Genomic DNA, 24,829 nt, shown 5'->3' with positions numbered 1-24,829 from the left:
CTCATCCACAGACAACACATATCCTTCGAACACACACACACACACACACACACACACACACACACACACACAAAGGTAAGTAAGGGTATAAAACTACACACGAATAAAGAAAATCATGCTGAGAGTCTGCTTCAGTTCGGTGGTGTTGCAGGAGACTCAAGGAAGAGGGGGTGGATCACACACGTGTCAGGGTTAGGCTCACACAGGCATGCAGATGTAAAGATTTGTGGCCTATCTTTAGCACTCTTAAAATTGTCTTCACAGCACCAAGATGTTTTCCTATTACTGTACATATTCTTGTGAAAGTCATATATTTCATTGACTATTTCAAGGCCAAGTTCAGGGGTTCAACTAATACTTGGTTACTGCTCTGAAAATGTGATTGCGTTGGCAGCTTGTGCGACTGATCTTAGCACATCAAGACTTAGTGGCACATTACTTCATTATTACTCATTATTACTCACTATCATTTTTAACTGACAAAACATGTCAGAGAAACTTGAGTTGGTAAATAAGTTATGACTCACATTACCTGGTAATTATTTCAAATACACTGATGCTATTTGAACATCATATATTCCACCAATCATATACCAACAAACTTTCCAAGGAAAAAGGGCACCTCTATGGGCAAGTGCATTTTTGCCTTGATAAAAAACAGACCATAGTAGTCTGGCTCCCTAAATGCTGCTTATTCTGCTTATGTACAAAAAAATATCCATGGTTTAGATCAAATGATATAAAACATTTGTTAGCCTGCCATTTTCTCAGTACCCTTCCTGAACAACTGTTTATTCTTAAGTTTATCTCTGCAGGCTTATGAATGTCCCCTTACATCTAAATCAACAATCCGTCAATTTGTTTTTTTAAATATTTCCCTCTATTTATCTACGGCTCCTCTTCTCAACACTATGTTGTACCTGTATCCAATAATAAGCCTGGCTATCACCTTCCACCTGGGTACCTCCTGTGCTACTTTTAGTTCAGAAAATTTAGCATTATGGTCATACATGCCCAAGCTGACTTGTATGCAGTGTTGCAAATCAAAAGCACTTTGCCACACTGACTTAGAGATACTGCATAATCTTGCCTCCAAAACTTTGCTTCATTAAGCAATACATTAATTAAATTCCCCTGATATCACATTCATTACATTCCTGCATCTTATTCAAGGATATTAAGAGACTACAAGAGACCAGTCTGCCTACACTCTACAGCTCATGAAAATGGGTTATTCACCAACTTCCCTCTCCATCTAACCTCTCCTTAAAAAGTTTAATCATATTTGCATCAACTACTTATCTGCTTCATTTGTTCTATTCATCCACCTCTCTATTTGTGAAAGGGTTTTTACTTATCTTCTTCCTGTACCAAATGATGTATCCTTACATCTTTTTTTCAATGTAAATATTTTACCTACATTGCCCTAATTGAGTGCTTCTGTGGTGTAGTAGCTAGTATACCTACCAACAAACCTATAGGCAAAAGCTTGACCCCAGCTTGAGCAGTCAGCATGCAGCCCACTCAGCTGTTCATCCTCCCATTAGTTGATAAATGGGTACCTCAGTAAACTTGGGGAAGGTAAACTATGGTGACCCAGATGTCACACTTGCCCTGTGTCCCAGGACAATAGGTTCTTAGGTTCTTACCCACCATAGGTTCAAGGGCAGAGCTGACAAAAATAAGTGCCAAAGCAACGTGCAGCTTTAGCATGTGCCCCTAACTTTACCTTTATCTAAAAATCCCCTTAACCCTTTAAAGACATTTTACATCGCATGATCTGTAATACTTTCTAAATGTAAAAGTGGTTTGCCTCATACAGTTTTGTTTACCTATTCATCCAGCCAACTATTTTGTTTCACTTATTCACATCAAATAAGCAATGAACTCTAATATTATGAGTAATAAAAGTGAAGGGTTACAATTCATGGTTGTACTGGAATGCTGATCCAACTAAACCTTTTACAGTCCAGGGGACAACGCTGCGTCAATGTCAATAAAGATGAAAATGAACAGATGTACATGCCAATATGCTTGATTTTCCAGTTATGTTAGTGTTCTGCTTCACACTCTAAAGTGTAACTTGTTCATGCAAACTGATCATAACTGCTATGCACACGCCATGCACTCCCTCCCTCCCTGACTCCCTGTCCCATTCATCACTACACACACAACAGGTGAAGCATGTGGAGGGCAGGAGGACACTTAATTATTGTCCACATGAGTTTGATGAGGTCTGTGTTAATTAACATTATTCCATTGTTTACATGACATTTGCCTTGCGACTGAGAGGTTGTCAGTTCAAACCCAGCACGCGACGGCTTCTCGGTGAGAGAGTAAGCTCTTTCTTGTAACTCTGGTTGAACTATATGGTCTTAGCTACCTAGGTCTGGTAATCATTTAATAAAATTTTTAATCAACTGTATACAATAATAGTAACTACAACATAGGAAAACAAGTATTTTTCTAGATTCCTTGCTGCATCCAGACACAACAAATCATTTCTGATTCTTGCTCACACACACATGCACCCCCCCCACACACACACATACATTCACACTGCACTCAACCACTATCCTATCTTCATTGCTTCAAATCATCAAATATTTTGGGAAACCTCTTCAGTATTTCATAAAAAGATTTTTTCAAGGGCATTTCCTTCAAGATTTCCTGTGAACTGAATTATAACCTTTTACTTTTCTGGTGTGACTAACAGTACATACCTTAGGCTGTGGCAGGCGTGTGTGACTTGAGACCCAGACAACAAAAATAACTCACTCACCTGCCTTCAGATGCCGCCTTACACCTCTACTGCACTAGGTCAGCACCAATCAGACTCCATGTTCACCTGCTCCTGAACTATTATCTAAGGCTCCCCAACATGCATGTCCACAGGAGACAAAAGCAACTTTGTGCCTCTATATCACAGCACCAATCACTACCTTCACAACACACCTAGACTCCTCCCACAGAATTCTAACTCTCACAACCATTCTACTCAACCTTGAGACTGCTAGGTCTGAAAATAAACTTAAAAAGAGGATTATATTCAACAAAACACACATCAGGTTATCATTAAAATATGATACTGAAAAATTGTGGATGCAATAATACATATAAAAGATAGAGTATCATGAAAGCAACCTATGAGTTATGCAAAAAAGTAGAAGTGAAACTAAGAGATCAGGAGCAATTACTCAACAAGGAAAGCAGTTTTGCATTAATCTATAATAATCTATAATAAGACAGAGCTCTCAAACACTTCCCAACATTTCCACAACCCTGAATAATAGTTAAATCAACAAACAAGTGGATCTCTTAGTTTCCTTGATTCACCACAAACTCACTGCCAACCAATGAATGGTGGTGGCATAGGTGGCGGTGGTGGTGGTGGTGAATCTCTCCCACACCTAGCCTAGCTATACCTGGCAGGTTGTTGACATATCCGCCATCGAGGAGCAAGTGTCCGTCCTGGGGGTCGCAGATGGGCGGCATGTACCCAGAGAGAGACATGGAGGCACGGACGTACCGCCAAGTGCTTCCTGTAACACCCATGGCCACTTAATACCCTTGCTGGGCCTGCCTGCCTCCATCAGGCAGCACTGCCACACACCTACCAAAACTCCTGTCACCTTCTATATTTAGAATTATTGAAATACTAAACTTACTCTTAATGTCTTATATGCTTACACAAAGACCAATAATGATGGATCAAAAAGACATCTACACATATGGCATGTGAAAGCAAAACTTAGAATAACTAGAAAAGCTCTGATGCTTCATGTTATCTTTCCTGGTGACAAGACCCACAAGCTAAGTTGTTCGATCACATTCAGTTTATTTTAAATATTACACAATAAACATGCTGCAGACTATGAGCTTTAAGGTGGTAGTGTTTAAATGTATTTCATTTCTATGGTTTAGATAAATATGGACTATCTAGAGGCCTCACAAGCACCCAGCACACAGCCCTCCCTTGCCTGGCTGCTTTGGTGCCCCATCACCTGCCATCACCACTGTCTGTCAACCCACTTCACAGTTTCTTCACATTTGTATAAACTGACAACTCTAGCTATGTTTTCATTCACTAGTGAAACATACTCAGGTGTTTAGTCAGTTTAGGAAGTTTGTAAGTTCTTGCAGTAAAGAATGACTAAATACATTTTCACCTATGAAAAGATGCTTCCATAGCAATTAATGATGAGGAACAGAACATTGACTACTGTGTTCTAACCCCAAGACCCTGCTCTCCTGGACGCACATCACCCTGACTACTCTAGGGGGGAAGTACATTATGTAGGGATTCTAATGTTTCAAATGATTATATAAGAAACATGATCCCATTAAAACTTTCTCATAAATATTATTAGTAACACAACCAGTGATAAATGAAGTTCAAGAACACAACACTTTGCTGTGCAGCCAGTTGTGGCCCATGACCAATGCTTGTGATAGATTCATACTGGCATTTCTGGACCTTCCAGTAACTTGACTTGCAGGATGCAAAGTGTAATAAAAAACTAGAGTTTAATTCTGACAGAAAAGTTATCATTAGTTTAAATGGTAAAATAATATGAGAGCACAGCCGTGAGAGCCAGGTGAAAGGGTGCGTCAGCACATCCACAGCAAGAAACTACACCAAACTCTCAGTTATCCACATAAATTCAGTCAAGGCCCCTGCCGATAAATGAAAGATCCAGACGATGAAGGAATTTCTTTTGACCTCCCAGAAGTGTGTATTTTACATACAAATTGGACCTTGTAAATTTACGGGGTGGTAGCATTGTTAAGCTACAGCCACACTAGCCACTCGTATCCCTGGGCTGGAGGCCAGGCCATTCTTGTCTACCCAGCAGGGTCGCCAGACGGGTTCAGCTGATTGTACTAGGTCAGGCCAACAAAATGTATCAAATCCAAAAAAAATTATCAACATCTATTATTTTATAGGATGGGATGTATGGTAGCAGACCAAACATATGCTGTTTATTGGCCAAGACATTGACAGTTACATATCTGGGCACGATAACAGAAAACCTTATTCCCGATAACCGATAACTGATAATGGAAAACCTTATCAGTGATAACCGATATTCGTTAACTGGAGACACAAATATAGGCGATAACCGATACCCGATATAAATCCACAATTCCGATACAAGCTAGCGATAAGTCCGATAGGCGAAAACAATACTACATTGATATTTCAAATAAAAAACAAAGGTGAATTCAAATTTTCATTATCTGTATTTTAGAAAACTTACGAAACCTGAAAACCACACGTTGACACGTACGTACCTATGGACGGTAATACTGGAAATGCCTGAGCCATGTTGTGTTATTTGGCGTCCCCACCGTCAACGCTTTTGTTTACAAATACTGGTCTCTCGTGAACTGTGCATGCTCAGACCAGCAAGCGTAGACCTGTACAGTCTCACAAAGCTTTTTAACCATAATTAAGAGTTGCTGGAAGGCTGAATCAGACATACAGTACCACTACCACCATCCCCACTGTTTCTAGAACGACACTCTGTACAAGTTGTATTTATATGTACAGAGTGTCGTTCTAGAAACAGCGAGGATGGTGGTACTGTATGTCTGATTCAGCTTTCCAGCAACTCTTAACGTGTTAAAAAGTTTTGTGAGACTGTACTGGGCTACGCTTACTGGTCTGAACATGTGCAGTTCACGAGACCAGTGTTTGTAAACAAAAGCGACAGCTTTTGACGATGGGACACCTGTTATAGTAGGATATTAAATAATAATAATACATTATAGTAGGATATCAATGTATTATTATTATCTAATATCCTACTATAACACACCAAATAACACAACACCGGGTGCCTTCATTACCATGGCATGCTCACAAGCGAATATGGAATATCAAATTTGAGGCAGTGAATAATCATTTTTTTTGGCAAAGTTAAATCATTTTCTCTTTGATATATTGATTTTTGAGTCTAGCATAAAAAAATAACCAAGTGTTTTAATGTTGATGATCTAAGCATGAAATCTCTTCACCGAAGATATTTCATACCCTGAAGTTTTTTCATACAACACCGGGCGCCCGGGCCACGTGTACGGAGGAGACAACGTTTTTGTTTTGTTTTTTCTGAGAGGCGGAAAAAAGGAGCGATTATCGCTAGTTTGGTTACAAAAGTAACGAAGATACCGATATATATCTAAATAAGTAGCGTATGGCCGATAACCCGATTTTGTTATCAGCGATAAAGTATCGCGATAACTTATCACGATAACGCCCAGCAATGGACAGTTATGAATCCCACTCAGATTCATTGGTAAATTTTGGGGTTATCAACTGGTTTCTGTCTTCCCTGTCATAATAGCTACTATGGGGTCCTCTTCCATAGCTCCCTATCTAATCAAAATACAGAAATTTGTCCCCACTGACAGATGATAGGTTAGTTTGTTATGTTGGCCATCCATCAGCAGCCAGCTGGTGAGCTGAAAAACAAACGGCCAGCAGTCCTGCGTCAAATCCCTCCAAAGGGCAGCCAGTAAAACACATAAAACCAATGGAGGCCCAATGTCTTTTGGTTTGCTGGGTGGTAGGCTGGTAGCCATTCTCAATACTGCTGATACTCAACTGAAAAATACTAGGTACTCTATCAAAATGAAAGTACTCATAACACCCACCTCTACTGGAGGCATGTCCTGCACCAAGAAATTTCCATGCGACAAGTATACGTGACATACTTGACTCAAATAGAAACAAGGTAAACTTATCAGACAGGAAATTAGCAAAATGTAACAGAAGAGGCAAGAGAGATGACAGACTTAAACTCACGAATCAGTAAAAAAACATACTTAAAAGTTGTATTTCCTGTACTTTTGGGACAAAGAGTAAAAACTCTTGTATTTTAGTACCAAAACTGGCAACCCTTGTAAACCAACACTGCAGAGAGGTCCAGGACAGATTCCACTGCAAGCATCAAAACAACAAACAGCTGCCACAGACAATGGGGTCAAGTGTTATGTCTGGAGACCAGGCAAGTGACTCCACTCCCTTGCCCAGGCTGCTGAGTAATGCCTTGCTTGCTGCCCCTGTACAGTGTTTGGTTTACATCCAACAACCAAGATCAAGTGAGTGCGTGCAGAGCTACCGTTCAGATATTTTTTACTGAATTGACTGATGTCATTTATCTCGTACAAAATTATCATTATTTTTTATATATATATATATATATATATATATATATATATCTATCTATATATATATATATATATATATATATATATATATATATAGATATATATATATATATATATATATATATATATATATACACATATGTATATGTATTTAAATCAAACGCCTTCAAATACTTAGTGAACTTTCACTGTACACTACAGAATACCTTCTTGCCCCCCAGTCATTTGCCTGGGCACTCCCTATGATCTATCATTCTACTCGTTCCTCAGCTACAAGTCAATGGCTGGGCAAACTGGAAAGGAATGGCTGGGCTTAAGACCAGCCACTGGCCCAGGCCCAGGGGTAAGAGAGTCTAGTGTTTATTTGGTGCTGTAGACTGTCAATGCAATTTTCTCCATCTGCATTGATACCCCACATAGCTAACCCAAACATTATGCAGATTTTGTGATAGTTTAGTGAATTTAAGTTTTAATGTGGATTAACTCCACCGCTCACACCTTATGAGGACACAGTGATAGGTTTGTGGCTCAGGGTCCCCATGCGGATAACTTAGTTGCACATACTACAAATGAAGATAACTGAGTGTTTAATGTACTATGCAAGACTACTGCTGAGACTGTGTATGTATACTCACTTTAATAACTATCTCAAAACATGTAAAATTGATGTGACTGAAGATTCAAATATTTAGAAGTGTTATACAATGGTGTAATTATGCATTGCTGCACAAATCCTACCAATGTAACTTGGCAATTTACTTCAAACCCACAGAGCCTCTCCTAAAAGTGTCATTTTACAGTGTGTACACTTACATACACAAGCTTATCCACACACACAGACAGCAAGCATGCTAAGCTCTCTCTCTCTCACACACACACACACACACACACACACACACACACACACACACACACACAGGAACTTTTAAGGAATAAGGGGGAACAACCCTACAGACAAAATGCAATAAAGTTCTACTTTCAAAATTCATACTGAGGAGTAACAAAATACACAGGTAAGACATTGGTCACAGACACAGGGAAGAGGTGGACACTCACAGGGCTGGCAGGCTTATTCAAGTAATATTAAAAAAAATAAAAAAAATCAAATAAATAATATTCTGACCCTGTCAGCTACTAAACTTCCTACAGGTAATCTGGAGAACTTGCTCTCACCTCAAAATCACTCATATAATTAGCTCATTTTCACTCTTTACTGAACATGAAATTAGTTGATTCATAATGCTCTATAAAAAAAATGAAATTAACCATGAATATATATTTGAGTGATTTGGAGGTATAATCTATATTAGTATATTCTTAATATAAAAAAAAGCGAGCAAGCATGATCATGATAGAGCTGTGCTTTATGGCCCTTTGCTCATTAGGGACTGTCTTTGGTGACAGTATTTAGCAGCCCTGGCTGACCACTACACAGCTCCTTATAGCAAGATGGCAAAATACTGGAATGCAGACCCTACAGCTGAACTACCAACCACTCAGGGGACTCATGTCATTACACTAAACTCTTCAGAGGTGGACACAAGGGCATTGCTAGGAGAGGGAAGCTTTCTTAGTGATTGACTAGAATAATCAAACCCTAAAATTGTGTTTGGGCTTATATCTTATCTCTTATTTTCTAAGAGAGAGGTCAATGTTTTCTTTGCAGAACAGAGAAAGTCCGGCATAAACCCAAACTAGTTGTGGGGGTAATTGAGTTTATCTCATTTTGGGGGTTGATCAATGCTTTCTTTAGGCAACTGAGAAGGATAGGAATGAACCAAATAAGATAAAGATATGAGTAAGGTGATCTCATATTTGGGGAGGTAGATCAGTGCTTTCTTTGGGCAACTGAGAGACTGAGATGAACCAAACTATATGTAAGGTACATCCATTCATTTAATTTTTGGGGTGGTAGATTCTTTGAGCAATAAAATGACCAGCATGAACCCAAAATAGATGAAAGCTTCCCCTTGGCAAGAGAAAGCCCAGGATAAACCCCAACCCAAGCTATGCCCCTGGAGGAGGAGGAGGAGGAGCAGGAGAAGGAGGAGGAGGGTTACCGTGGGTGTGGATGCGTGCTGTGGAGTCAGTGATGTCCGTGGTGAGGGTAAAGTATGGAAGCCACAGGTCTTCAATGTTGGTGTCCCCGAGCGCCTCGTGGATGAGGGTGTTGAAGCCGGCACCAGAGAACATGGACACCTCAGGATAGGTCAGGTCAAACACCATCCGCCAGATCTGTGTCATTTTCTGTGTGCGGAAAGGAATGGGTTTTTTTTCTACTGTCAGTGTTATCTGCTTATCTACCTCTTCATAAGCATCCTGTTCTCTCCATAGACTCACTCTGAGGAAATAAGGAAAACGCTAGGGAATACAAGTCTCCATGTCATATACAAGTGAGGAGCTCCTTCAGCACTTGGTATCATCATCATCATCAGCCATTACTAGTCCACCGCAGAATAAAGGCCTTCCCCAATTCCCTCCACCTTTCTCTCTGATGTTGATGTCCTCCCTCCAGTTCTGATAAACACTCTAATTTCATCTCTCCACCTGGTTCACTATCTGCCCTGATTGCTATAGTGCCTGGGTTGTCACTCCATAATATTTTGGGTTCATCTGTTATCAATTCTATGCAAGATATGACCTTCCCAAGCCAATTTCTTCTTCCTAATCATCATTATAACAATTCCACCTTTTGCCTGTTCAGTAGTGTGTAGGGTTATTGCTCCGTCTTTACAGGAACGTCATTTTTTTCTTTTTCCAGCCCTTGGTTTGTCTCTTTTAAGTGAAAAAAAATCATAAAACCAGCAGAGTCTCACTGCAGCAGTGACTTCCCTTTCTATCCCTAGGCACTCACCATGCTCCACTCCCGAGCCTTCTGAGTCACCCTCGTCAGGTCCTTCTCCAGGCAGTAGAGAGCTCCAATCAGCGCACCGATGCTCACTCCTGCCACCATGTCAATGGGAATGCCAACCTCCTGCAAAGGCACCAAACAACCTATATACACCACAAAATGATACAGCTACACTTGCAACACATTAAGAATAGCTTGGCACACTTTATAACATAACTTTTGTTCATCTATGTATATTGTAAATTTACCATGAGTCCTAAGGGAACTGCCTCTCAGATGATGATGCCCTAACCTAGAAGCCAGAGACAGATGCCTCTAAATATTCAGAGGCATGTTCTTCATTAAGTCATCATTTACATTCACACACATCCTTTACAAGTGTTCCTCTAACATCACACACAAAGGCAATGCCTAAGCTAAATGCCAGCCTTTTTCACAGACTGAATGAAGAGAGCTTTGAGTCGTACCTTGATGGCCTTAATCATGCCGATGTGAGCTGCCCCTCGCGCCCCGCCCCCGCCCAGCACCAGCCCAACACTGGTGCCAGTCAGGACCCTCGCAAGGCGGGAGAAATCACTGTGGATGTTTGGCTCCACTGAGAAGACCCGCTCATTGTAGTACTCAATCTGAGGGACAAGACAGGCAATTCCCCTCAAATCAACCACTTATCCTTTTGGCTCCATGCACAGCCACATACTAATTAAAACACAATGCATACTTGTCTTTGAAATCCCATTTATATAGATTAGGAAAGTGATGCCTGAGGATGGAATGAGAAGGCACTGCACTTACAATCTTGGCCGGAGTCCTCTTGTGGAAGACCCTTTTGGGGGCACGGATGTGGTGGTGTGACTGGCACCAGGAGCGCATGTTGAGCCACCGCACCGTGCCTGATGGGGGCGGCCCGTCCTCCCGGTGCAGCAGGATCAACACCTTCTGGGTCCTCACAGCCATCTTCTCCACGTGTTTCTCTATCTGCAGCCAAAGTACAGGTTGTAGACTGAGCAGTAGATACATGCACGCACACATGCATGCACGCACAACACACACACACACACACACACACACACACCACACATGAAAACAAATGCCATACCAGGTGCACACCTTTCCCATCTGAGGCTCCGAGTCAGCTAGGCCTACTGTCAGGATGACATCAGCCTGTCGTATGCAGCGCTGTGTCCACACAGTCAGTGAGGCGTCACACTGGTATAATGTGACGCGGTGCTGGTCCTCAATGTGTCCCAGCCAGGAAATTAGCTGGTACTTGTTGGCTGACTCCCAGATGCTGGTGCCCATGGATCGCACCACATACTCCGAGGTCAGCCTCACTGCTGGGCCTGAGACAATATGCAATACACTTATGTCCTCTTACGTCCCTCAGTCATTACAATTTGTGTACAACACAAGATATGCAGAAGGGTGATATGTAACACAGTTCAGATTCTCTGCTCCTAAAGTGACAACTCCCTCAGTCCTTCCCTTCACAAACAGTTCCTTCGCTCACCAATGGAGAGCAGGGAATGGTAGAGCTCCAGTGTAAACTGTGAGAGTGGAACGTCCTCTGAGACAGGCACGATGGCAACAGTGGAGAAGTTGCTTTGTGAAGGTCTTTGCTCCACCTGCAGGCCCAGCGGAGAGCGAGGTGTTGACTTCCACGACCCTGAGCCACAGAAACAGGATATCAGTAAACAGATTGTGGTAGAGACAAAGAAGCCTTTTCACTAAAAGCATGAAGAGGTTTAGATAATACTCTATGTTGAGAAGCTTCACCTTTAATAATAAATAGATAATAAAACTGTGTAACAAGAAAACAGTTGAAGTGGGGCATTTGAGAGCAAGACATGTAGATACTTAAGATAATGTATAATGCTCTAGAGACTAATTGAGCAACCTATACGTAAGCCTGCATAGATAATAAAAAGAACAAGAGATGAACAATAAGCAACACAAGAACCCTCTCTACTTGTTTTGAAAACTTTCATAAATGCTTGAAATTATTGGAATAAGCTCCCACCGTCAGTGGTCCAGTGCAACACGACTGACTCCTTTAAAAACAAGCTCGACCATCACTTCCTTGAACTTAATTTTAACTAGAGTAGAAAAGCAACATTTTGGAGCCATCTGATTAGTGTAGATTCACTTAGGTTTAAGGACAGACCATCTAGTCTGGACCATGGGGTCTGTGTGGTCTGATTTTCTATGTAATTCTATGTAATTCTCCTAATGGCAGCTCTCCATTTATCCAGTGTGGCAATTTTTTTCAAACTCATATTTCCTGTGTCTTTCCATCAAAACTCAACTTTCCAGCCTCCATCATGACTGCCTGATAACTGATTCACGAGATGGCGAGAAGGGGTTGACAGGTCATGCCTTTGGGACACAGGTCAGGGCTTTATGTGGCCGTACATCACTCACTCAGGTAAGGCAATGGGTGTGTCACAGCTGGTTAAGCCCCCATGAGGAAATTTTAGAATCTCTTTTTATGACTTGTACTTTGCACTAACCCCTTAACAGTACCGTTTAACAATGAGTGTACATGACAATGTAAGACAAGGACCTCTACATCCCTGAGCTGAGACACACCTGTCATGTTCCCTCATTAGTGTGTGATACTGTCTGAAGACTTACCAAGCAGCCTCTCTCCCAGGAGCTTGATGAGTCTGGTCATGACGACAGAATGTTTTAGCTTGATGTTGTTGAAGAGTCCCTCGGGCAGCTTGGCCAACTCTGAGTCTCTCACAGCCATTACAGTGGTGCTGCGCTCAGTCTGGGTCAGCAGCTCCACCTAGTGTGAAGGAAGTACATCACCCTCACCTTAAGTCAATGGGTCCTGCCACTACACACTCACTTGTCACTTATCTTTGCACCTCAGTGGCAGCTTCTGGCTTAACCTTTTATATCTGCTAGAGTCCTGTCCTTTACTTAGTGAGAGAAATATAAATTGCTGGAAATACAACAAGAGAAACAGTGCTGGGTCAGAGATCAAAGAATAAATAACTACAATCAAGTTTGGTAATCCACAAGGTAGGATCCTGTGTCTGTTTAGCTCATTTGCAGGATATCAAAAAGGAATTGTTATATATATATTTTTTCATGTTATGATTTCTTAATTTCCAAAATTTGAACTGTCAGGTTTTCAGATCATAATTTCCTGTTTGAGAATCTAACCTATTGGGATTTTTGGATCAAAACATAATCTCCAATAATTTGAGTTAGTTGAGACCCAACAATCTTTCACTCAATATTTTACTCATGCAGGTCAGTGATGGAATTTTGGCAAACTCTTTTATCAATATATAATTAACCAATATTGATCTAAATTTGAGTAAAACAGATGTATATCCAAAATAGGAAAAAAATCCAGGAAAGCTTATCCACACACATGAAAGGATGGAAATAGTGATAAACTAGTGAAATTTGAATAAAAAAGCGATCTGATCTTGATAGACACTGCAAGACTATTGCTACAACTTTTTTCAAGATTCATGACACTGCTAAGGAGGGGAGGGATGACACTAGTGAAAAAAATACATAACAAAATAAATAAAAATTGTATAAAATCATCAATGAAATATAAATTCACAAATAAGATAAAATCTTGGAGCAACTATAAAATGGTGTGAGAAGGGAGATGATATAATGGACAAATAAAATCCAGAAATAGCAGTGGTCAGGACACATATGTAAGAGAAAAAACAACAGATGGACAATAAAGAGTGGTAGACTGGAAAATAAGACAAATAAAATCCAGAAATAGCAGTGGTCAGGACACATATATAGAAGGAAAGACAACAGATGGACAATAAAGAGTGGTAGACTGGAAAATAAGACAAATAAAATCCAGAAATAGCAGTGGTCAGGGCACATGTATAGAAGGAAAGACAACAGATGGACAATAAAGAGTGGTAGACTGGAAAATAACTGATATAAAAAGACATAAAGGTGTGATGACATTCAAAGCATACAAAACATTTACATCAAAACTGAAAACTAGAGGCACAGGACAGAAGCAAACAGAAATGCTTGAGAGAGGAGTGATGTAGGGCTAACACACCCACATTTAATAAGGCTTTTGTAGAGATTGTACGTATTTCCGTAGGTAGTTTTGTGAGTCTAGGGATAGTCTGACAAGGCTCCTGCACCATGAATGTGAAAAAACACTCATGAGAACCAGACTCATCTCCTTAGTGGCCTTTGAAAATATTTGTTGTGAGCCAAAAGTGTCTGAGAATATAGGCCCAGACTGCTACTGATGATGACATTGATGGGGTTTTTTTACACCAAGGGAGGCAGCTTAAGGTATAAAAAAAAAGCAACAAAAAAGCCCACAAGACACTGCTTCAGCACAAATAAAGAATGAGAGGCCAGAAGAGAGGTCAATTTTGGGTGGAGAGGTGCCTTGATACTCTCCTCTTGAAAGAGGTCAAGTCGTAGGCAGGAGGAAATACAGGTGAAGAAAGGCTGTTCCAGAGTTTACCAGTGGAAGGAATGAAAGAGTGAAGGTGCTGGTTAACTCTTGCATAAGGGATTTGGATGTGAGATGGATTTGGATGGATTGAGGATGATGCTGTGAGAAGTTAAGTGAGGAAGCAAGGCCTTATACTCCCGGTGATGACTCACAATGCCCACAAGGTCACTTTTGCCGTACTCTGCCACGACCTCTCGCCGCCCATCCTTGAGGGTGATGACAGACCGCAGCCGACCGCTCAGCACGATGAAGGTGGAGTCCGTCGCCTGCCCCTGCCTGGAGGACAAAGCAACACACTTCTCTCAGCGGCTACAAATATGAAGTTATTTGCAATGATGTCTCGATTTCAGTATTAGCAGTAGTCCCAGTGTTCAATGATCAAAATGGACGTCCCAATATCAGTATTATTTGTGGTCCCAATCAGAAGAGAGGTTGCAATTTCTGTATCATTAGGGCAACAGAACCTCTTTAAGTGAGCACGGTTGGGCTAGAGGCTTTTTTTTTTCTTTTTTTTTACGTGTTAGCCTATAGTGCTGGTAGGGTTTCTTGAGGGGCCTGGTGTTTAGCCCCAGCCCGTCACAGTGCAGGCAAGTGTTTATAGAGGTGCCATCTATTTTTGACTCATGCTGCCCCCCGGAGCTCATTCTTGATTCACTTGGACAGTTTCCTCTCGAGTCTGGGTTGATAGGTGGTCTTCAGGACAGCATGTGGGTAGTATTAGGCCACTCGGGGGTGACTGAAAAATCCCAGGTGGTAATGGCAGATTCAAACCAACTTAATTTCCTTCTGCTCTTGTCCTCTTAATTTTCAGGTTATTTTTACCCCTTTCCACACTGTGATGCCGACGTCTGCGTCACGGATGGAAAGGGTTAAGGGAGTTGATGCTCCATATATTTTTTTTAAAAGAAAACTTAGCAATTCGATTAAGTTGGCAAGACATCTACCCCAACTATGTCAGCTGAAAAGGGTTCTACTTCATACTTAAACACAAAATTCCCCTTCTGCAACCTCTTTAGGAACATAACCCTTGTTTGAAATGAGAGCTGCCTGTACCAGACTTTCCCAGAGGCAGCCAGGAACCCAAGAACACTAAAACATTTGTCTGGGGTACACACTGCCAAGGAAGGGTGGCCAGATGTACAGCAACGGGGTATAAGTCAGGGACACACTTACTTGTAGAGTGCCCTGCCAGCCTCCAAGTGTTCCCAGTCCAGGGCAAAGTCAATCTGGCGAACGAAGGGTGACAGCCGACGGATGACAGTGTTGGCCACATGCAGCACCACCTCTGGGTTCTTTTTGATTATCCTGTACAGACAGCCACAAAACAAGCATGATTAATCCCCTCAGCACCCTGGCCATATATGTTTTTCTTGATGAGCTTCCACCCAGCACAATACAGTCAAGCCTTTAACTTGTAGACCCAGACTATGTGATTTCAGATTTACTGGCTTTACTGTTTGTGGGAATAGTTCAACATTAAGCAGCACCTGTGATGGGACAAAGCAGTCACTGACAACAAATTTGACTCATCAGTTTTTACAATGGTATAAGAGAGCATTTGAAAGTTAAAACTTGACCAGAAGAGGTTGATCATGAGATATGCAGTTCTAATCAATTATCAAATCCACAAAAACATTTCCTGTCTATAGGTTTAGTGTCAGAAGTAAATTTCACTTCCACTCAAAAGGGTATCAACAAATACATGTTTACCACAATAAGGGACACAGTGGACAAGGAGTGACTCACCTGAAAAATGTTTCCCTGGTGATGGTGGCAATGCGGGCCGCATGCTTGGCCCTCACAGTGAAGAAGGACGGGTCACCAGAAAGCACCGCCAGGCCCCCAACAAGGTCCCCGGGGCAGGCGGTGAACAGCTGCACATCCTTGGTCCCATCAGACTCATGTTGGGACACAGTGAGGGTGCCCATAAGGATGTACACAAGAGCTGTTTCCTGCATTGAGTCCTGCTTCATGAGGAACGATCCTGAGGGCACGTCCCTCACCTCCACTGCATCCTTCAGGATCTCATCAGACTCAAGGTGCAGCAGTGCCTGGAACTTCTCCGTGGCCACCTTGCGGGAGTGGCTATCATCACTGTCATCCTTGGGGTCGACCAAAACAATCTTACGCAAGCTGCTCTGTCTGACAGGTGTCTCATGGCCCCGCTGCTCCCCCTCCTCCTCCCCCTCTGGCGTGGAGCCACTGTCTCTCTTCACCTTGTTTGGGGAGGAGAGGGAAGGGATGAGGTTGCCTCCGCTGTCCCTCCGTGGCACCTGATCAACAACACTTGTCAGCGTTTGGCAATGTGACTAAACTAGTGTCGTTTTTATGGGCTACAGGCTGTGTCATGCACATACACAAAAAAAAAAAAAAAAAAACTTAGGTACCACAAACCTTCAAATACTTAAGCAAGAGCATAATGAGTTCTGTAATTCAACTAATGCTGTAAACCAACATAGACCACACAGCTATAACCCTAAAATATCACAGATTTGTGGAATAACATGTCACAGAGTAATACATGCATATATTACAGTTCTGGATGGTAAGTCATCTCAGCACATACTCACACACCCATCAACCTAACCACACACACACGAATTACCTACCCAGAATACACAAGCATACAGAGCCACACTCTCGCCCCAACACCAACATAGCGTCACCTTGTCAATGAGCTCTGCGGAGAGGCCGAGGTACTGGTGGAGGGCGGTGAAGGTGACCCGCATGAGGCGCACCATGATGATCTGCACCACCCGCACAAACATCTCCGGGTACTTCTTGAACACGTCCCTGAACGCCTCCACCGGGAACTTCATGACAATGGACTTCTCTTCGGCCCGAGCCCCCACCGTCTTGTAGGGCTGAGGGTGGCCTGTCAGGATGTCACAGAAGGAGAGGAGGGAGATGATGGACTCCCCTGGCATGACCTCTTTTAGGGTGAAGGTGCTGCCGTCTGGTTCTGAGACGTAGACACTGACCCTTCCCTTCTGCACGATGTAAATGTTCTCGTCATTCTCACCTGAGGAAGGAGGAGAAGGGGAGGAATAGCTTTTTCTTCATGTTAAAGAAACAGAGTAACTGCTAAACAAAAGATATAAAATAATGCTTCAAATATGCAACTCAGGTAAAAAATATGAATGCATAAAAAGGGATAATAATTTAGTCCCAATTAGTGAAAAAATCCTGGGTAAATGTGTGGTTTAACTTCATGGCTCTATTCAATTTACTTCTGAACACCAAACTCACCCACAGAAAACAGTTTTTGTCCCTTGAAGAGGTGCAGGGTCTGGAAACTCTTACACAGCTCCAAAAACAAGGGCATGTCGAAGTGTCCAAAGACCCTGCCAGGAAAAAGGTTGGAATTAGCACACTGCCCAGGCCCTGTAAAGCTACAACTAGGTAAATACAACTAGGTAAACACACACACACACACACACGTACACACATTCCACATCACATTGGTTTGGACTCCTCACCTTGCAGCCCACCTACAACAAATACACTGAGGGATAACTCAGCAGAAAGGGACACCAAGTAACGATGAAGTGGTGGACAGAAAAGATAAATGCAAATCAAACGGTGAACCATTTTTGGCACTTAGAACTTTCAAGGTTATATCTGAAACAACTAAAGCTCAAAAGTTCATGGCATTCAATATACTGATTTTAATACAAAGAAATCATAAAAAGAATACTACACACATACTAAAAAAAAAAAAAAAAAAATGCCACACTGCAGGAAGTACATTATGTGAATCACGTACTGCTACCTTAGCCGTGTGTAGGGGACATGCACGTACACACAAGGCGGAGGAGGGTGGAACAAGGTGGAGAGGATGTGCAATGACAATAGTGTTAAGGCATGCGACTACGGGGGTCCTCCTGCGCATATGGTACGTCCAATATCTTTGAAATGTTAGCATGTTGTTTGTTGGTGTAAATGTATGATATTCAGCTAATTTCATGAAATTTGGGTGAAGTTTAGGGGGTACTCAAACAAAGTGGACTTCTCTTTTTTTTGTTTCACACTTTATTTTTCAGTTAATCGCTTTGAAAACAATACTATAAAAACTTTGTTTACATAACTACATTTTGCATTGATAAAATTTTGGACTTTGTGTTTAGTCTTTGAAAAAAAAATTGCAATTGTTTTTTCACTTATAATTTTCTCCACTGTGTCCCGTTTTCTTTTTACATTTTTTAAAATTTTATTAATACGAAAAATTGCCCTTTAGTTGTAGTTTTAACTGATATCTAACAAAAGTCGGTCAGATGTTTTACCAATTTTGTGAAATTTTTTGAAGTGTAAAAACCACTTTTTGAGATATTGGCTCCTAAAGATTATTTTCCATTTCATCCAGGTCTTGCCATTTGTATTTATCTGATTGGCATGAAATTTTCACATATGATTGTGTATACCTTGTTGACTTACTGGAGAATGATAAGGCATCTGGTCCCCCTTTATAAAAAAAAGGTGAGGGTGTCAGAAGGTCAAGGTGTTCCTGCACAACCGTACTGGGCAATTCTGTCTCACGAACAGTGTTTGTAGCTGAGAAAGCGACACGGTAATGAAAGTTTTGCTTGTAATCAGGCTCAGGGTTCACACCTCTGTGAAGAATCTGTTGTCAGAGCTGCAGTGATGTCTCATGTGGCAATGTAGCTGATTCTGCAGTTGGTGGTGATGTACGTGGTGGTGGAGTAGGTGGTGACAAAGCAGGTGGTGGTGGAGAAGGGCATGATGTGATACTTGGTGGTGTAGGGAGTGGCAAAACAGATGGTGGTGGAGCAGGCACTGGTGGTGGTGGTGAGCGGCGAGTGAGCGGGGCAGCAATCATGATTCGCTTCATAAGCTTCTACGCTGCTCTCTTGCTGGTTTTCTGAGTCTTGGCCGTTCCATCTTGCTCCATATGCCCTCTTGATGTTGATGACTCTCTTTCTGGTCACCTTGTGCTTGTACATCATTTGTAAGGACATTTTTTTCGCTGGAGTGCAGAGTAAAATATTGAGCACCCTCCCCGTCAATGTCTGGGTCTCAAGTGACTCACACCCTCCCGGCTCGGCATGAGAGAGGGATGACAAATGACAAAATTTACGGAGAAAAAAATATTCTAATGCAAATTTTACGAACATACAAGCACTGAATGATACCGCGTGTGTTGACGTGCATGTCCGGCTATGACGCAACAGCGCGGGATATTTAAAAATGGCCTCCAGGGGGGAGGGGTTTTAATTTTATGAAAACAAACCTCACCACCTGGCAATTTAGGCTATCCCGGCCATGCCGAGCAAAAAACACGTACAAGTCCAATTTTAAATATATTCATCGAAAAATACTCCATAGCCGCCCGCCTTAAGTCTTCCTTTCCTCTGTGACAGTGTTAGCTGCAAGTCTTTCAAACTATGAATATGCGTTTTGAAGGGAAACCAGAGTTTCAAACTACGAGTAGCAGGATTGATTCAAGGGTGATGAGAAACCTTCTTTAATTAGATTAGATTAGATTGCAGGGGCCCACTGTTCCCACTCCCTCTACTACATAAGGAATGACCTAGCAATAATCTAATGACCTACCCCATCAGAGCCCCAGATAAGCAGTAAATAGCCATGACACCCCAACAAGATGGCCTTAAAAGCATGTGAAAGGCAGCAATGAGCAAAGTTGATACAAAAGTCATGGCCATGTTGGAAAAGTAGAAGTACATATAATCAAAGCTGAAGGAGGTGCAAGCACCAGCAGGATGAAGAAGCCTCTGTGAGAAAAGCTTAAGTGGAGAGTGGAGGTGAGCAGACTGTCTGCTACTGGACATTTAGCTACCAGTTAGGTTTGTTTAGGTTTCTCCTGATAACAAAATATCCAAGTTTTGAAATATAAGGTAATGTAATGAAAATGACATGTTATGAAATGCCTGGTGGTTCAATGCCTGGTAGTGTAATGTCCAGTAGAGAACTGTCCTGGCAGTGAGTGAGGTGGCATGGACATCAGGCATCAGGGTGAGTGGCAGTCTTGCCAATATCCAGGAATCAAATAGGTCAAAGCATACATAGCCATAAGTCTCAGCATGTTTTTTTCCTTTTCTACACTTTCAGCATTGATCTTTTGCCTGAAACAATTGCCTCAATGTACTGGAGAGTTAACAAGACTGGTGTATACACTACATACCCAACAACAAGGAATCACTGGCATACCTCTACAAAGCTGATGATGCACTTTGTTATCAATTATTATTAGAATTAGTTATGACCCCAGAATTATGTTAAATGAGGCCTACTACACAGCTTTACTTAGTCTTTAATTGATGCCTGCATCATGAGACATCCCTTGCATCTATTTCCCCTTTCATTTACCTATTTGAGTAAACAAAACAAGTGCATCATCAATATAGTGCAAGTTGGCCAGCCTCCACAGCCAGATTATGGAAATCATCAACTCAACACACAATGCTTTATGCTTCTAGCAATGCATCCATGTGTACACACAGCCTGGCACAAGACTACAGTGACAGCCCAAAGTCTTGAGTAGGACCTCTATGCTTAGGCATGTACTTGTGCCACCAAACAGCAACAAAGAATAGAAATGTGTCCTGATAATCTGGCCAGTGTCTGCAAGTTGGTGAGATTAGGCAGTAAAAAATCTTCAGCCTGTGGTATGGGTGAGGAATACATTACCTAGCCTTGAAAGTTAGCCTGGATGTGACAAGGATCAGGATCAGTACAATGTTACATTAAATAACAGCACACACACTGGCTCTTTTCCATCAACCTACTTCCTCTCACTGCTAAAGCAGCATCAGCACATGCTACAGAAGTGCATGCCTCATGTTGACACAACACCATATATGTATGCTTTGTGAATGAAGCACTACACTGGTGAATCTCAATAACAGGAAAGGTTCAGGTTTGTGAAAAAGTTGACAGGAAAATGCCTGTGTGTGCCATCCTCACCACACTCTCCACAAACCTGTGGATGGTGTGCACTATAGCCAAGTATGCAACATATTCCAAAATATTTCAGGACTCAGAATAAAAATGACATTTACCTGAAGTTATAAGAAAGATCCCTGTCACTTAGTGCCAGCAAGCATGTGGAAACTCATGTTACAGGGCTATACACTCACTGTTAACATTTATCTATTTCACTGTAACAGTGCACACGGTGAGTCCACTACAAATAATACATCTAACACTAAACACACCCACATTAAGCAGCTCAATTCTGCTCATAAGTTCATTCAAACCACACACTGCTTGTTTTCATTGCTACCCTTGTATACACTCTTCATATGTTGGTATATTTTGTGAAGAGCAAAACAATGATAATGTGGGGCAAAATACTGAACTACATATAATTTAAATCTTGGCTGCCTACACTGCTAAATGAGGATCAAATGAGACTGAAGTTAGTCTGGCTATATTCTGATTGAATGGTGTCAAGCCTAACACTGTATAATGAGTGCATAAAAGCTTGCTACATGGCCAAGATAGGGTATAGGTCACAGCCAAGGGAGTACAAATAGGAGGCAGGAAGAACATGTGTGTGATCATCAGTTTATCAGTACCGGTCCCCATCACTTCCCACACAAAGCATTGTTAAAGGCAAAGAGTTTGGAATCAGTGTGTAATCACTGTAGTGACATCATAAACCTGCTGATATACAGAATGTGACATGTGGCAAAAAGAGAGGAGTACAGAAGCTGGTCTTTCACTGGCCTTAAATGTAGCTAAGTTAAACTACCCAAAGCCTATCTCCTTGTGATCTTTTCTTTATATTCCATATGTCCAATACCTAAGAACAAGAAAAGGCAAGTGAAGAGGTGTGACTGCTGTGTTCCAGTAAGGTGTTGACAATGGTGCGCTGCAGGTGTTAATGAGCCTCACCTTATGTTCCGTAGCATGAACACGAACTCCGTGGGCACGTTGGGGTCCAGGTGTGTGAGGTCCTCCTGCATGTACTCCACGGGGGGCTCAATCACCTCCAACTGCGGGGAGTCCCGGTCAGTGCGCCCCAGCAGCTGCCGGGCCAGACGCTTGGCCAGGAGGCGTGAGGCTGCCGGCCGAGTGGGTATGTTGGCCTTGACCTGCAGACGAACATTATTGCTCAGAATCGGAAGGTTGCGTCAAATGCACATGCACTTTACTGTGTTGCCAAGAGACATTTACTACTCCATGTGAGATTGTCCTCAAAGAATCATGTTGCCAATCATGCTCCCCTAACTCCACCTCCAGTCCCTTCCTCAAACACAGCAGCAACACTGTAAAACAGTAATTTCAGTCGGAGTGACATTAGTACTGGATTGCTTCTGCATCCTATGTGTTGCTGGACACGGTGGTCCTGCTAGTGATATTTTACCAACTGAACTACTTATGTTTCACTTTTTGGAAATAGTCATTCCTCTTTTGCAGGTATATCAAAGGAGTGAAACACTAATAATAAATAACCATGTACAGCTTATTAAGTGGTTCTGAGGAAGACATTTAAATCTGAATTCACTGACTGATTGACACATGCACCTCGTTCCCTCAGGCGGGACCCTCACCTTGCGCAGCATCTTCCGGCCATAGAAGTAGATCTTGTCACGCTTGCGGAACCTGGGCCGCGTCCCCACACCCACAAAGTCCTTGACATTGTCAACTGTGCAAACCAGAAAAGATATGTAGTTAAACAGCATTGATTAAGACCAACTCCTTATTACTAAAAGCTGTTGTATAAAGATTAAACAAGGCAAATTGAGGTAAATTTCTGGTGTGCTGACACATACATACCTTTACTTTTTATTTCTCTCTTAATTTCATCAGTGATCTCCTTGGGGGAGGAAAGGCGAGAGAGGGCCAGCAGCACCACCACCAGCACAACAACCGCCACCAGGCAGGGGATCTACAGCAGAATGCACACATTAAAACTCCATGTGAGGAAATGGAATATTATTTTTCAGCTGAGAAGGCAGCTCAAGGCCAACACACAAATGACAAAAAGCAAGCAACGCACTGCTCCCACAACAAGAGGAGTTCAAATAAGAGGGTCAGTTTATGTGGTGTGTCTTGGGGAATAATTTTAAATAACAGCCTTCTCTACTTCTCCACTTCATTATTTTATCATTTTGCAGCCCCAGGTTGTGAGAATAGACAAGACCCTCATGAAACCCCTGCATTGTGTTCTTGTGCTGCTCTGGCCACTAACTCAATACACTAAAGCCCATATTCTTACACATAATGGCACCTCAGTTTGCCTATTTAAAAAGGCTCTCATAGAAGTTCCTGGTATTTTCACACTGTTTTGTAATCTTAGTGATAGCTTTACATGACTTCTGCATCTTGAATGAGATAAATCAATCATTAAAACCTGGTTAATCTCCACTATTGCCTTGGAAAAAACATAATGAGAGACCAATACATTTAAGAACATGGACCAAAGACTCATTCATTCCTCTCTTCAGAATGGTAGTAAGCATGGCCAGCAGCATAACAAGGAAACACTAGTGGCAAAACAAGTGTAATGGCCAGTGTTGCAGAGAGGTGAACACTTCATTTTCAGGGAATTACATAAAGGTGGATGCCAAGAGACACTGATAGGACTGAGGACAAAACGTTTACTTCTTATCAGTGTAGGTTAATTTTCATCTAACCTCCCCCACCCACACACAAACATAGCCATTTAACTTTCCCAATATTCTTCTAACATAGTGTAGATACAGAATATAGAATACACTAAACCTACACACATAAAAGAAAATAATAATAATAATAAAAAATAAGGTAGAGCTTAAGTTTTCTTCATATCATTTTGCATATGCAGTAAATTTAGAACACAGAATACACTGCACCCATGGTCTTTTTCCAACCCTAACAATCCCAGTATATACAAAGACAAAAAATAAATAAAATAAGTAAATAAATAAATAAACAGTACCGTGAAAAGGGGTAATACTGACCAGTTTTGAAGAACAAACACTTATATTTTACAAACAAAAAAAAAATTTGAATTCTCAAAATATAAAAGTTTGTATCCCTGTTGAGGCTATCAAAGCATATATAAAGAAAGTAAAAATATTCTTCTTTTAATTTGCCATATAATTAAATGTTGGTGGTCAAATTTGCCCACCAACTTGGGGTAACTTTGACTTGGGCCCACAACTTGAGGGGTAAATGTGACTCCTAGCTTAACCACTACAGACACTTGGTGGTGTAATTTTGACCAACAGGCAACAATCTAGTAGAACAAAGTAAACATAACAATGGTATTTTCCTTCAATTAGAAAATTTTTAGCAAAATATATGGGAATTCTCTATCCATATTCCTTGTACTTACATACTACAACACTTAATGGTACACATCCAGA

At 41.6% G+C, this 24,829-nt stretch overlaps 1 protein-coding gene across 3 annotated transcripts in view; it reads right to left on the bottom strand.

The window, feature by feature from the left end:
- LOC127005140 (neuropathy target esterase sws-like) overlaps positions 1-24,829 on the bottom strand; it is a 38,605-nt gene that overhangs the window by 11,377 nt on the left and 2,399 nt on the right. For 2 of the 3 annotated variants that reach the window (XM_050873754.1, XM_050873756.1), the window contains exons 2-17: positions 23,256-23,367; positions 23,030-23,124; positions 22,371-22,570; positions 17,745-17,839; positions 17,162-17,517; positions 16,242-16,768; positions 15,669-15,800; positions 14,648-14,771; positions 12,656-12,812; positions 11,532-11,687; positions 11,132-11,364; positions 10,817-10,999; positions 10,492-10,650; positions 10,028-10,147; positions 9,234-9,420; positions 3,426-3,542 (exon numbers count right to left, since the gene is read on the bottom strand). In XM_050873754.1, coding sequence (XP_050729711.1) covers positions 3,426-3,542; positions 9,234-9,420; positions 10,028-10,147; positions 10,492-10,650; positions 10,817-10,999; positions 11,132-11,364; positions 11,532-11,687; positions 12,656-12,812; positions 14,648-14,771; positions 15,669-15,800; positions 16,242-16,768; positions 17,162-17,517; positions 17,745-17,839; positions 22,371-22,570; positions 23,030-23,124; positions 23,256-23,367 — 2,953 coding nt within the window. The remainder of the gene's footprint in view (positions 1-3,425; positions 3,543-9,233; positions 9,421-10,027; positions 10,148-10,491; positions 10,651-10,816; positions 11,000-11,131; positions 11,365-11,531; positions 11,688-12,655; positions 12,813-14,647; positions 14,772-15,668; positions 15,801-16,241; positions 16,769-17,161; positions 17,518-17,744; positions 17,840-22,370; positions 22,571-23,029; positions 23,125-23,255; positions 23,368-24,829) is intronic. The other variant, XM_050873755.1, reaches the window with a different exon arrangement.

The sequence above is a fragment of the Eriocheir sinensis genome, chromosome 29, assembly GCF_024679095.1.
Source record: "Eriocheir sinensis breed Jianghai 21 chromosome 29, ASM2467909v1, whole genome shotgun sequence".
Lineage (NCBI taxonomy): Eukaryota > Metazoa > Arthropoda > Malacostraca > Decapoda > Varunidae > Eriocheir > Eriocheir sinensis.
Note: the sequence above shows the minus strand (reverse complement) of the source record. Positions and strands in the feature narration are given on the sequence as shown.